This window comes from Geotrypetes seraphini, chromosome 5 (assembly GCF_902459505.1).
Source record: "Geotrypetes seraphini chromosome 5, aGeoSer1.1, whole genome shotgun sequence".
NCBI classification, from domain to species: Eukaryota; Metazoa; Chordata; class Amphibia; order Gymnophiona; family Dermophiidae; genus Geotrypetes; species Geotrypetes seraphini.
In genome coordinates this window covers 211,827,355-211,841,546 of record NC_047088.1, presented here as the reverse complement: position 1 = coordinate 211,841,546, position 14,192 = coordinate 211,827,355, and the positions used below count along the sequence as shown (strand labels likewise).

Genomic DNA, 14,192 nt, shown 5'->3' with positions numbered 1-14,192 from the left:
TTATGTATTTGTAACTATGACCTAACTGTATTAATAGTTGTAATGATCTGCCTGTACTAGCAACCCTATTGAATATCTGTGTTAAATTGTCTATTGTAACTTCCTGGGTAACTGACCCAACCTCTTGTAATGTAATCTGACCTTCAACTGAATAGGTAAAGGCAGAATAGAAAACCTGATTAACATAACATAACACAACATGATTAACACCAGTGTGGCTGTTGATATATTTGATATTTATTTTACTGTTGAACAATTTAGTTCTAACGTGTATACTCGTATATCACAGAAGCAAACAGGATTGGTTGGTAATAGGTAGTCAAGTCATTCTATGAACTGGAGTGTGTAGCATTTTCTATAAAATGATCCCAAATATATAATGTCCAATATCTACATGTGAATAGTAACATCTAGGTGAGGATCACAGACACATGCAAATACAAATTTAGAAATCTGTTATTTACACATGGAGAACTATACCCAAGGCGATGTATTTTGGGCGTTGCTTGGTCTGGACTAAAATCCTCATTCCTCATTTTACAAAGTAAATACATGTATATGGGAGAAAATTCCTACCCTGGGATTTCACCTGCTCCAAGGCATGCATAGCTTTTAAAAAATTCTTGTTTTGGCCAGGGCATTACACGAGGGTGAAGGGTGTCGCTCTATTTAATTCCATGTTGTTTATTTCTACCTCCACCATAAACCAAGTTAAAAATGCAGTTTTACTGCTAAATTGGTGATGTGTAGGTTTGTGAAATGCTGCTGCATGTGGAAGTGGTGAAATCGCCACTTCCTTGTAAATGCTGTCACCTTCACCTCATTGCAGGTGGTCCAGAATGCCACAGCTAGGTTGATAACTGGAACATCAAGATATGAGCATATTACTCCATATCTTCAACAACTGCATTGGTTGCCAGTTGCGTTTTGAATTCAGTACAAGGCAATCATGTTATGTCATCGATTCTTATATAGTACGATGCCTGAAATTTTTAAGAATATGATATCTTGTTATCAACCACATAGGTCCCTGCTTTCTGCAGGTGCTGTATTGTTGAAAACAAAGGCCAATCCTAAACATGTAGATACGGATGCTATGGGGTTCATAATAATAATAAAAAAATGTCTAAAAAGTGTCCTAAATAGCTACTTGGACGATCAAAAAGCCTGATCGTCCAAGTACCCATAACCAAAGCTGGTTTTTAGATGTATCTAAAAACAGCTTAGGCTTTTCCTCTGCCTCTAGACGCACAGAGAGAAAAGAGGTGTGTTTAGAGGAGGGAAAGGGCGGGCAGTGGGCGGGAGGTGGGGTGATCTACACCTAGGCGTACAACTGGTATAACCAAAACATTTACAGGTTGCCTAGTCGGCACTTAGAGCTTTTTGACTTAGACGAAGTCAAACCAGGTCTAAGTGGGGGGGTGATGCATCGCGGCAGGAGAGATGCCTCATCTCCCCTACCGCGATGCCATCACTCCTCTACCCTAACTGCCGCGACCCGCGGCAGGAGAGATGCCCTATCTCTCCTGCCGCGGGTTGCGGCAGCTCGGGTAGAGGAGTGATGGCATTGTGGTAGGGGAGATGAGGCATCTCTCCTGCCGCGATGCATCACCCCCCCACACATATACAACATCAGGGCAAGAGAGAGCCCAAGCCCTTTTGTCCCGTCGAAACGTGACCCCCCCCGACAATATCGGGGCAAGAGGGAGCTCAAGCCCTCTTGCCCCGTCCAACCGCGACCCCGCCCCGACGATATTGGAGCAAGAGGGAGCTCAAGCCCTCTTGCCCCGGCGATCTTACCCCCCCCCCCGCTGAGTACGAGCAGGCCAGGAGGGAGCCCAAGCTCTCCTGGCCCCGGCGACCCCCCCTCCGAAAGGAATGGGCCAGGAGAGAGCCCAAGCTCTCCTGGCCCCGGAGACCCCCCCCTCTGAAAGGAACGGGCCAGGAGAGAGCCCAAGCTCTCTTGGCCCCGGTGACCCCCTACTGGATTGGGCCAGGAGGGAGCCCAAGCCCTCCTGACCCCGGTGACCCACTACCCCCCACCCACCCACTACAATATGGGCAGGAGGGATCCCAGGCCCTCCTGCCCTCGACACAACCCCTCTTCCCCCAATGACCGCCCCCAGAACCCCCAATCAGCACCCCATGCCAACCTGCGACTCCCCCGGCTGACCCCACGACCCCCCCAACCCCACCCCTTCCCCGTACCTGTAAGTTGGTCAGACGGACGGGTGCCAAGCCCGCCCGTCCGGCAGGCCAGCCGGGTCCAGAATGGGGCTGGATTGGCCCAGGCAACAGAAACCCCACCCACAGGTGGGGCCTGAGGCGCCTGGGCCAATCAGAATAGGCCCAGGAGCTTTAGGCCCCTCCTGTGGGCGGGGCCTTAGGCACATGGACTGGGTTCTTCTTCACCTAAAAGCCCTTCTGTTGGACGTTTGGGGCTTAGGCATTTGTTTGGTTCATTATGGGCAAAAAGTGTAGACGTCGTGGGGGTGTACTTGTAGACGTAGTGGTGATCTGGGCGTTTAGTAGAGGCAGGCCATAATCAAAACAAGGACATTTGTTTTGGTTATGGACACTTTCCCTGCTTCTGCTTTGAACATTTAAGGACTTAGGCCAAAAGGAGACTTAGACGTTTTTTTTGATTATGCCCCTCTGTGACTTTTACATGTGCAGGTGTTAAGCTATGGAATGGCCTCGTTGGCCAAATTCGAAAATGTGGAGAGAGGAATTCTTTTAGGAAAATGTTGAAGACTCGGCTATTTGTTAATGTATTTTTCTGAGCAATTGACTTGTACTATACTGAATTCATGCTATACTGAATATTTCTATTTTATCTTCTTATTTTGTATAGATTTTTAACATTTTATGTATGTAACCCCTTGTGAACCGTTTTGAGAAATTTTATAAATAAATAAATAAATAAATATATGGAAAATCCCAAGTCTTGTATTTTTGCACAAAGGCTGCTCTCACTGCACATGTAGGTATTTTGGAAAGGCTGTATGTCAACAGATCCTTTTCTAGCATACCATCAGAACTAACTAATTAACTTGGATCTCGCATCTAATCTCTACAGTTGATGCAAAATGAGGCTCCACATGTCATTAAAAATCAATTATATTATACTACTGTTGTCTAACCTTGTAATGCACTGAAGATGTCTGCCATTCTCCAAATGGACAGCTGTGAAATAACTATTAACTGCATACATTGGTCTTTACTGAACTGTGAAATGTGCTAGATTTTCTAGGAATACAAAATAATATGCTATTCACAACAGATAGATATATACAAGATGTGATGCTCCATCTCTGTGGTTATGTATAGGCAAACCCTTATGCTATGTGAAATGAATGCACATCCCTTACTACTCTGCATTTTCTTTTGGTATTTTTCTGAAAAAGTTTCATCATGGTACAGAAATTTTACTTTCCCTGAACAGAAACCATGGGCTTGACTGTTTCATTTGGGGAGGGGAAGGGGGGGTAATGGGTTGTGGCACATTAGTATTCATATATCTCATACATATTCATTATGATTATTATTTTTTTTAAATTATTTATTGATTTTTAATCAAAAACAGTGTCATACCAATGAAAGAACAAAAGATATTCCACATATTCCACTATTATCTATACAGGTAACATAAATATCATTCAATAATTTCATGGTTATTTAAAAAAAAAAAAAAGAAAAATGAACTGAATAACAAGCCAGTATATCAAAACAGTAAGGATATATACTGTAGATTTTATATGTTATCTATATCTATCTGTCTACCTTTTGTAAAACTGAACATTAACCAACAATGGGAAATTTTTCTCATTATTCCCCCTCTCACATTCACTTTATTTAGCAAGAAGAGAGCACACATTCCCTGTCCTGCATCCCTAGGCCTGATACCACTACTCTCCTTCTCCAAAGCCCAGATCTTCCTCCCTCTTTACCCGGCACTCCCCTCCCCCCAGTGTGGACCTTAGAAATACACAGGTTCTTGATGTAGAAATGCAGTCATTTAGGGAGACAAAATGGCTGACAGTGATAGCAAATAAGAGTGGAAACTTTCTTTCTCTGTGGCATCCTGCTTATGTGGGGACAGGAAATTGAAGCAGAGGGAAAGCTTCCAGGGCTGCTAAAGGCAGTGTGTTTAGCTGACACACTGCTGGTAGCTCGAAGATTGAAAGCCTGCAGGGTGGGGAAGTGATAAAGGTTTCCAGCTTTGTGGAAGGAGGTGAGATGCTGGACAGACAGCTCATCTGGGGTGGGACAGTGCCCCCCTCCCAGACTATACTCTTGACAGAAACAGTATAAAGGCAAAGTCAGACTTCTATTTCCATTTGCCAGTTATATTCTCTTTTCTTGGTTACTGCATTTTGTTCCAGATCATTCAGGTTTTCTGTGTTGTTGTTTCTGCTTTTGTGCTGAATACAGACACTCCATCCCAGAGGGTTCAATTCATTCTTGGGACAGAGGATGATGACGAGGAGCACATTCCCCATGATCTTTTTACGGAGTTGGATGAGATTTGCTTACGCGAGGGAGAAGATGTTGAGTGGAGAGAAACTGCTAGGTATGACATTTAACAAATCTCTGTTTTTACTACATCTTATGCAGTGTAAGAAACTTATTATTGGAAAAGTTGACTATAAAATCCATGACATTATTGAGCACTGGGGGTTATGCTTTGCAATCTGAAGCAATTTTCAAGCATATCCCTGACAGAGTACTTCATGAAAAACTCCTGAGGAAGTTAAAAAGCCATGGGATAGGATGCCGTGTCCTATTGTAGGCTGGGAACTGGTTAAAAGAAAAAGGAGAATAGGGTTAATTGGCCAATTTTCTCAGTGGAGGAAGGTAATCTGGTCCAGGGATCTGTTTTAAGCCCATTGATTTTTAACATATACACATTTTTAACATACATACATATATATATGTATGTATGTTAAAAATCAATGGGCCTAATACAGATCCCTGGACCAGATTACCTTCCTCCACTGAGAAAATATATATATATATTTAGCTAGCTAATAATACATAGCTAGCTAATAATTTATCAAAGGGCTCCTTTTACAAAGCTACTGCAGCAAATGCAAGGCAGCCCATTCAATTCCTATGTACTACACCATATTTGCTGTATCAGGACTCACTATCACGGCTCCTTATTAGAGAATGATATGATGACTGTTTCCTGCAGTAAGCTGCGGCAAACCCGCAGGAAAAGAGAAAATTTCAGCTATTTGCTGCGGGTTTGGGAACAAGGTTTTTCACCACCCCACAGGAGTGGTAAAGGGCTTTATTCCCACAGTAAAGGATGATTGCCATGAGTCAGCTTCCTCCCAACCAGCAGCCCCCCTCGCGACTGTGGATCCGGCAGCCTGCCCTCCTCCCTCCTTATTGCAAGTCCAACAGCCCCTTCTTTGCGATTGCAGGTCAAACGGCAAAAATCAAACAAACAAACTGACTCCTTTACTGGGTCGGCCTCTTTGTGCCTCCCGCCCCAGGCCTACCAGCCTCTTAGAAGCTTTATCGAAGAAGAGGCAATGGGCTAGATTCACAAAGCCCACCGATCAAGTCCCGACCACGTAGCGACCCAGACCCGATTCACTAACCTGCCTCCCAATCCGATTCTGATCCACGCATGCAAATGAGGGGCAGAACATCCAAAAGTAGGGAAGGCAATGATTCACAAAAAAAAGTAAGGAACTCCGATTAGGCTGGCCGATCAGAAAAGAAGCGACTGGTGAGGACCAGTCGCTTACGTCCTTGCCAACTATTCTGCAATCCTGAAATCACTTCACATACCGCCCTGCTCACTGGTTCCCTGCTCTGCAGCCGTGAAATTTACTTCCCCCAAAGCAACCACCAAGCACAGTGGACACGGCTACCCGTGGGATGCTGCCTGCTCCTGTGTATAGGGAGTAACATCACCGGGTGACGAGCGTGGCTGGAGACAGCAGCAGCAGAAATAGCAGCCGGGAAGGGGGAGGGGGATGGACACGTTTGATTCCCTGGTCCCAAAAATCCACAGGTGTCGTCAGCACTCTCTGCACAACATCCTCAGCTCTGGACAGCCTGGAAAGCATGAGATCTAGCCCAGAAAATGTTAGCGGCTGCTCAGTAGAGGGCTTTAACTCACAGGTTTAAAGCAGTACAGCCCCGCTTTAAACTCACGGGTTAAAACCATGCTCGCACTGAAGTCAGGGCAGCAAGGAGAGCACTGATGGGGCAGCAAGAAAAGTTCAGTTTAAAAAGAAAAGTTGCTATGGAGGCAAGCGCATGCAGAGACCATCTACAAGCAAAGAAGATGGTCTGCGCATGCATCAGGATCACTCTTCTGCGTTCCGCGTGGTCAGCGTGCCTCCGATCGGCATAATTAGCATAAGGACACATTGTGAATAGGTAGCCCGGACATGGATCGGACTCGGACCGGAAAGATAAGGTGGACTTAGTGAATCTAGCCCAAGGTCACAGGCCTGCTACTGGACCTTCCTCTGGCTGAGTCTTTCTTTCTGATGTAACTTCCGGTGAAACCCAGTCACCTTTATCTACTTGTTCATTCACTCCTTCAAAGAAATGAAAAAAATTGGTGAGGCAAGGCCTCCCTTGGCTGAACCCATGCGGACTCTGTCCTATTAAACCATATTTGTCTACGTGTTGCATAATTTTATTTTTTATAATTGTTTCCACTATTTTTTTTGGCATTGAAGTCAGGCTTACTGGTCTGTAATTTCCTAGATCTCTCCTGGAACCCTTTTTAAAAATTGGCATAACATAATCTTCAAGTACTACAGATGATTTTAGTGACAGGTTACAGATCACTAGCAGTAGATCAGCAATTTCATGTTTGAGTTCTTTTAGTACCCTGGAATGTATACTATTTGGTCCAGGTGATGTATCACTCTTATCTTGTATATTTGGCTTAGTACATCTCCCAGTTTCAAAGAGATTTCTTTCAGTTCCTTTGCATCATCACCCTTGAAAACAATTTCTGTGTCAGGTTTTCAGGACCAGGTATAATTTATTTAAATTTTTTTTTACTCCACTTAAAAACCTAAAGGGATTACAGCAATAACATACATAATTAACCATAATGAAATCTGCTAAAAAAAACCCCATAGGGATAAATTTTATATATGGCACATAAAATATTGACTCTGAAAAAACCCCCATTAAGCGTTATTCTATAAACGGTTTATAGAGTAGTTCTTATGCCTGAGAATCATGCCAAAGTTTAGGAGTGTCTATTTGACCCAACTGAAATGAGATGCAAATTCTTATATCTCCCCCCCTTTTACAAAGCCATGCTAACAGCTGCCGTTGCAGTAACTGCCCCAAAGCTCATAGGGATTTGAAGAGCTTTGTGGCTTTTGACACGCAGTAACCACTAGCACAGGTTTGTAAAAGAGGGGGTAAATTAGGTGTGGCTCCCCCTTATTCTACAAGTACATGTATAAATTCTAGAAACACCCCTATTCGTCCTATTTTGGACTTGCACATAAAATTTAGGTGTAGATACCACACCTAAATTTACCTGTGTAACTTAATTAAATCCAATTAGCACTAATAATTGATTTCTAGAGTGCCAAGCTTGTTGTTCAATTAAGTTGCATGTGAAAATTGGGTGCGTTCTCAAATTTGCACATGCAGCACAAAACACCATATATAGGGCTAGATTCACTAGGCCAGGGGTGTCCAATGTCGGTCCTCGAGGGCCGCAATCCAGTCGGGTTTTCAGGATTTTCCCAATGAATATGCATTGAAAGCAGTGCATGCAAATAGATCTCATGCATATTCATTGGGGAAATCCTGAAAACCCGACTGGATTGCGGCCCTCGAGGACCGACATTGGACACCCCTGCACTAGGCAAACCGATCGTGTACCAATTGGTTTGTGAGCCCTTTCCAACCCGATTTCCCTCTGACCAGATTCACTAACCAGTGTAGCGATCCGATCCCGATTCTCCCATGTAAATTAGTAAAACCCCATGCAAAATAGCCAAGCGATTGATTCACTAACAATTGCTTGGCTATTTTGAATTGGATTTTACTACTGACAAACTCGACTGCTGTTTTTTTGACAGGTCTGCCTGTCTTTTTTTATTTATTTTTTTCCATGGCACAGATATTTTGTGTGTGTTACACACGCAAAATATCTGCCCCATAAAAAAAATAAATAAATAAAAGACAGGCAGGCTTGTCCAAAAAATGTGTGCCCCCCAAACACAGCTTCCCCTCCCGATGCTGTTCCAACCCCCCAAATCAGGCTCAACTCACCCTCCCCCCCCGACCGGCCCGGCCCGGCCAGACATCCCTCCTGTTAAAAATTGGGAGCAGGAGAGGTGTTTGGTCCCTCCTGCTCTGTAGGCCTACCAACCCCTCGGCCGGGCCGAGCCTGGCACCCCACAGACATCCAAGTTGGGAGCAGGAGGGGTGCTCGGTCCCTCCTTCTCCGTAGGCCCATCAACCCCCGGGCTGGCGCCCCCTACCTCCAAGTTGGGAACAGTTGAGGTGATTGGTCCCTCCTGCTCCTCTGGGTCCAGCGACGCGTCTGCCTGGCCAGGCCTTAGGCATTGATATATGAAATGTACAATGTGCAAGGAGAGCACGGGGGGGGGGGGGGCTTAATCCGTGATTTTCTCGCCATGCACATTACAAATCTGAGATTCAATCCTGTGCTCACTATGCGCATTTAAAAAAAAAAAATTTATAACACTTATGAACATGAAAGTTGACATATTTAAAGTTTAGATATATTTTGGATTTTTTGTGGGGTAGATATATATTTTTAATGGGGTTCTTAATATGCACGCGGCAGTTGCTAGGTAGGAATAGTTGGTGAGGATGTAAAGCGACTGGTCCTCAGCAGTCGAAATTTTGTGGATCGGAAAGGCTAGTCAGTTTGGTCGAAATAGTTCCATGAATCGATGCCTTAAGAAATTTACATGCCTTTTTACTCATTTGCATGCACAGAACGGATCAGGGGTGGATGTGTTCTGGAGGAAGTGAATTGAGCCGTAGTAGGAAAGTGAGCGCAAACCGAGCGGTACACGATCAGTTTGCTTAGTGAATCTAGCCCTTGATGTTTTAATCCTATATATTGATAGCTCTGATCTGAAGAAGAATTACCTTCAAAAGCTAATCTAACCATACTCTAGTTAGTCCAATAAAAAAGGTATCACCTGAATTCTTTTTGTTTTGTTGTATTTCTTTTTTTTATTTCAGCAACATTTTTCTAAAATCTGCCTTTATGTGTTTGTTTGCTTAGATGGTTGAAGTTTGAAGAAGATGTGGAAGATGGTGGAGAGAGATGGAGCAAACCTTATGTGGCAACATTATCACTGCACAGTTTGTTTGAGCTGAGAAGTTGTATTCTAAATGGGACAGTCCTATTAGACATGCGAGCAAATACCTTAGAAGAAATTGCAGGTATCATATTTCAGTTTTTAAAAGTGTAGAGGTCATCATATGAAATTTTAAGCAAAGATTATGAATATTGCCTTCTGTTTTGAGTATTTCAGGGCTGATTCTATAAAGGGCGCATATAGTTAGGGGCCTCTTAGATGCTTAACTTAATTGGCAAAATACCCTTAATAGTCTCAATAATTGCATAAAAAAATTTAATTGGGTGATAGGCGCCTATCTGATTCTATAAAAGATAGGTGCCTATAGCTGGCGCTTTATAGGCACCTGATGGCTAAGTGGTCGTTTCTATGGTGGGAGCGTAACTTAGGCACCTCTAAGTGCAATTCTTCAAAAACTTACCCCCTCAAAAACTTACCCCGCTAGCAGTTTTTAGCACAGAGAGCCACACTGAATGGCCCTCATAGGAACTCTATGAGTGTTGGGAGCAGCGCGGGCCATTCAGCGAGGCTCCCCGCGGTAGAAACTGCTAGCACAGTTTAATAGAAGAGGAGATTAGGTGCCTGAACCTTGCCTACATTTCAGCCGACTGGTTTTTACTCAGGCATTGGTAGCCGTGATTCTGTAAATAGTGCCTCAGTGTGATAGACATGCGGCCAATGCCATTTTTCTAGGTGCCGTCTCATTTAGGTGCCATTTATAGAATCAGCCCCTTTATGTTTAAAATGGAAAAAATATTGAAAATTATTCTTAATGGTGAACTTTGAATTTGACAATATATTTATAAACTGTTTAATTTATAAAAATGCATCTAAATTTATAAAAATGCATCTGGGAAAGAATTTTGGGGTTCCATATGTTTGTAATGTAAGCATATCTATATGTAGGAAAGTAGGGACCGATTCTATATATGTCACGTTAAAAAACAGCACCCACTAGTGCAGCACTAAGTGTGATTCTATAAAAGTTAGACACCCATTATAGAATCATGCTTAGAACCTCCGATATTCAGTCAGTGGCGGTCAGCAATTGTGTAAATGCTCACTGTTGCTGGCTGAATTAGCCCCCAATATTCAGAGCCACTGGCACTGAATATTAGGGGCTAGTTGTGAGCAGGCAAGCTGCTGGATCTTGTGCAAACCTAGCTGATATTTAGCTGTGCCCACATAAGTGAGTGATGTGACCCCAGCTGAATATTAAGCTAGGACTGCATAACTATATTTTTACGAAAAATCCTTCCCAATCCACCCTACGGACCTCTGGAACACCCTTCCCACTCCCCCGTGAAGTGCCAAGTTCTCCCTCTCTTACCCTTCTGATCAAACCCCTGCCCTCTACTCTCTGATAATCAGGTAGGCCCCGCCTGGACCTATCTGGGTATTTGGTGGTCTTTGGGGGCAGGAGTGTGGTCCCCTCACTCCAGTTCCCTGGTGGCAGGAATCCAAAATGGAAAATAAAGGGGGGGGGGATGTAAGGGAGAGGGGACTTGGTTCTTCATGTGGTAGGGTGGGATGGAGATTCCAGAGATCTGCGGGGGTGGGGGTGGGTGGGGGGTTGTTTTTATAAAAATTGTTATATAGGTGCCAACCCGATGTTCCGTGACGGCACTCCCATAGCGAAGTGGCCAGATTTAGGACAGCTGTTGAGCTGTTTCAAATCTGGCAAATTCACTATGCGGTGCTGGCACTGAATATGCCAGCATCTGCATAACCTTGGGCTCCTCCTTATTACTGCCCCCATTGCTGCCCCTGACCTGCCCACTTTTTATTGGGTGGTCTACGGGGATATTTAGTGGCACTTTCTCATTTTTTATCCTGCACCATATAGGAGCCCTTACGGTTGTTCAGCAATTCACTGTTTTTACCCAATTGTTATTCATCAGGTTTTCTTGCATTGATACATTACAGATTAGGACCCCTGAGGAAGGAGTGTTTCTTCAAAACACGGACCATATCAGGTCCGGCCTTATCTGTCCTTTTGGATCCAAACTGTTTTATGATTTTATTTTTATGTTTGTTCAATAAAGACTTGGCGTGCTGTACACCATCACAGCAGTTTTTGCTTTTGTTCTTTGACCTGTTATTTTACTGCAGTCTTGTTAGATACATTTTTTGTTTTTAACTTTCTGGTTAAGTGCCATTTAATATTCCCTCTTAGGTGGCCAGAAGCGATTTAAATGGACAGGAGAGCTTCCTGCCCGCTTAAATTGCTCTGAATATTGACTCCTATGACTGCAGTCTTTTAATGGACAGTTGATTTCTAGCAGTAGTACATGAGACTACTGCTATGGGATCACCTGTGATATATTGTATCCCAGTTTTGGTACAGCAGGAGCAACTAAGGATTGCTCCTGTCTACTTCTGAGACCACTATTGATATTTGAAGGTATGGGTAATGGACAGTCATGGAAAATGTAAGAGTTGGAGGTTATTCTGAATTTTGAGAAACAACCCTTTGGAGTTGGAAGGAGGGGGGGGGGGCACAAGGGGAGATTGTATTTGGGGCAGTATTTGGGGCTAGTGGAACTTATGAACATAAGAATAGCCTTACTGGGTGAGACCAAAGGTGAGACCATCAAGCCCAGTAGCCTGTTCTCACGGTGGCCAATCCAGGTCACTAGTACTAGGCCAAAACCCAAAGAGTATCAACATTCCATGCTACTGATCCAGGGCAAGCAGTGGTTTGTCCCATGACTTTCTCAATAACAGACTATGGACGTTTCCTCCAGGTAATTGTCCAAACCCTTCTTAAAACCAGCTAAGCTATCTGCTCTTACTTGATGTAAAGTGGCCCATGCGAGGAACTATTTCTATAGATATTGCCCCTTTAAGAGAAGACCTGGAAACTTTGGCCATAGCTTGGTGGCCCAGGTCTCCCAGGCAGGAAAATAACCCAATCTTGCTTTTACCTGAGGGTTATTGTACCATAATTTTAGGGCCAAAACATGACTTGCAGTATACATCTGGTATTCACTGCAAGTTGCATTAAATAATTTACATGCTTTACATGCATTTATATGTTTTGCATCTCATTACTATATAACCTGTGGTGACTTAACATTATTGTGTTAGAGCAAGACAAGCTGCTTTGTAAAGTCTGATGAATGTGGTTTTGTCTAATGATATGATGAATGTGATATTGTGAGCCGCATAGTTTATTAAGCAAATTATAAATATTTTAAATAAAATAAATGTTAGAGTAGCTAACATGATTTAAAGCACTAGCATGTCCTGATAACTTCCCCCTATGCACATAAATTCATAGTGTGTAAATGCAAGGGAGGGTATCCACATGAGTGGAATTTATGTTATTTATTTGATTTTTTTTTTTTGCCCATCCTCCCAAAGGAGCTCAAAATGGCTTACAAATTAGGTACTCACAATCTATCTAATATACCTGGGGCAGTGGAGGATTAAATGAATTGCCTAGGGTCGCAAGGAACAGCACAGGGTTTGAACCCACAACCTCAGGATGTGGAAGCTGTAGCTCTAACCACTACGCTACACTCTCCTAAAATCTTTGCATCCACAGTTACAACAGCCATAGATCTTATGGAACTGCAGCATCTAAAAGTGGCAAAGACACATGTAAATTACATTGTTCTGTAAGCTACATGTATAAGTAGAAGGCATGCTCATGTAAATAAATCAATACTAGGATAGGCTGAAATATAAACAACCTGCGCTATGTAGATGATACAACACTCATCACCAGCAGCAAAGAAGATATGCTGTATCTGCTGAGAAAAGTCAAAGTAAAGTCCTAACATGGGATTAGAACTGAATATAAACATGATGAAGATCATGAACTTAGAAAATGATGAAGATTTTGAGCTTGAAGGTAATTTAAGTTGTAAAGGATTTCAATCTTCTGGGCTCTTTTGTAAACCAAAAACAACTAGCAGGGAAGAAATACTCTGCAAAATAGAATTTGGTCACTTTTCAATGAAGGCTCTCTACAAAGTATTCAAAGGCAAGGAAATACTCCAAACGAAGACCAGACTTGCTCACACACTCATTTTCCTAGTGGTCAATTACAGATGCGAAAGCTGGATACTATGGAAACAAGACAGAAAGAAGATTGACTCATTTGAGCTTTGGTGCTAGAGAAGGATTTTATGTATGCCATGGACTGCCAGAAGAATTAACAAATTGATTCTGGAAGAGATCAAACCAGCTATGTCACTCAAAGCCCAAATGATGAAGCTATGACTGTCTTATTTTGGTCACACTGTCAGAAGAGAAAGATCATTGGAGAAGGACATCGTGTTTGGGAAGATTGACAGAGCCAGGTGAAGAGGGCAACCTGCAACCAGATGGCTGGATACGTTGAAAACAACCATGGGGATGATGCTGGAGGACCTTGCCGGACTATCACAAAAACAATTTCTTTTTAGATCTGTATTTCATCAAGTCGCTAGGACTCGAACTAGGTTAGGCTAGTATTCTGTACCAGAAATTGGGCACCCATATGCAGTTAAAGAATAGACTTTCATTGCACATCATCAGAGTTCCTATAAGGGAAAGACTACTTATAGAATTATCCCCTTAGCAATTGACTCTTACCTTTCATATTCAAAACAATCATGGCAGTTTGTAATGCTGGCTCCTCAAACATTGTCTCATGCGAGTCTTTGTAATGTGTAAATTTTGAAAACAGTTTCTATAATTCATTAACACCTGTAGGGTAGAAGTAGACAAATTATAGCCTAAGCACCACATCTAACCTGTAGTGGCAAAATTAATATAGCTCTCAACCTGCAGTAAAGAAATCAAGTCACTTCCAGCCATCACGTGTCATTTTTGGAGGAAATGATGTACCCTGTTCAG

General features: G+C 43.0%; 1 protein-coding gene across 3 annotated transcripts in view; it reads left to right on the top strand.

Moving 5' to 3' along the window:
* SLC4A10 (solute carrier family 4 member 10) overlaps positions 1-14,192 on the top strand; it is a 337,291-nt gene that overhangs the window by 104,959 nt on the left and 218,140 nt on the right. For all 3 annotated transcript variants that reach the window (XM_033945953.1, XM_033945952.1, XM_033945954.1), the window contains exons 4-5: positions 4,435-4,573; positions 9,269-9,429. In XM_033945953.1, the coding sequence (XP_033801844.1) occupies positions 4,435-4,573; positions 9,269-9,429 (300 nt within the window). The remainder of the gene's footprint in view (positions 1-4,434; positions 4,574-9,268; positions 9,430-14,192) is intronic.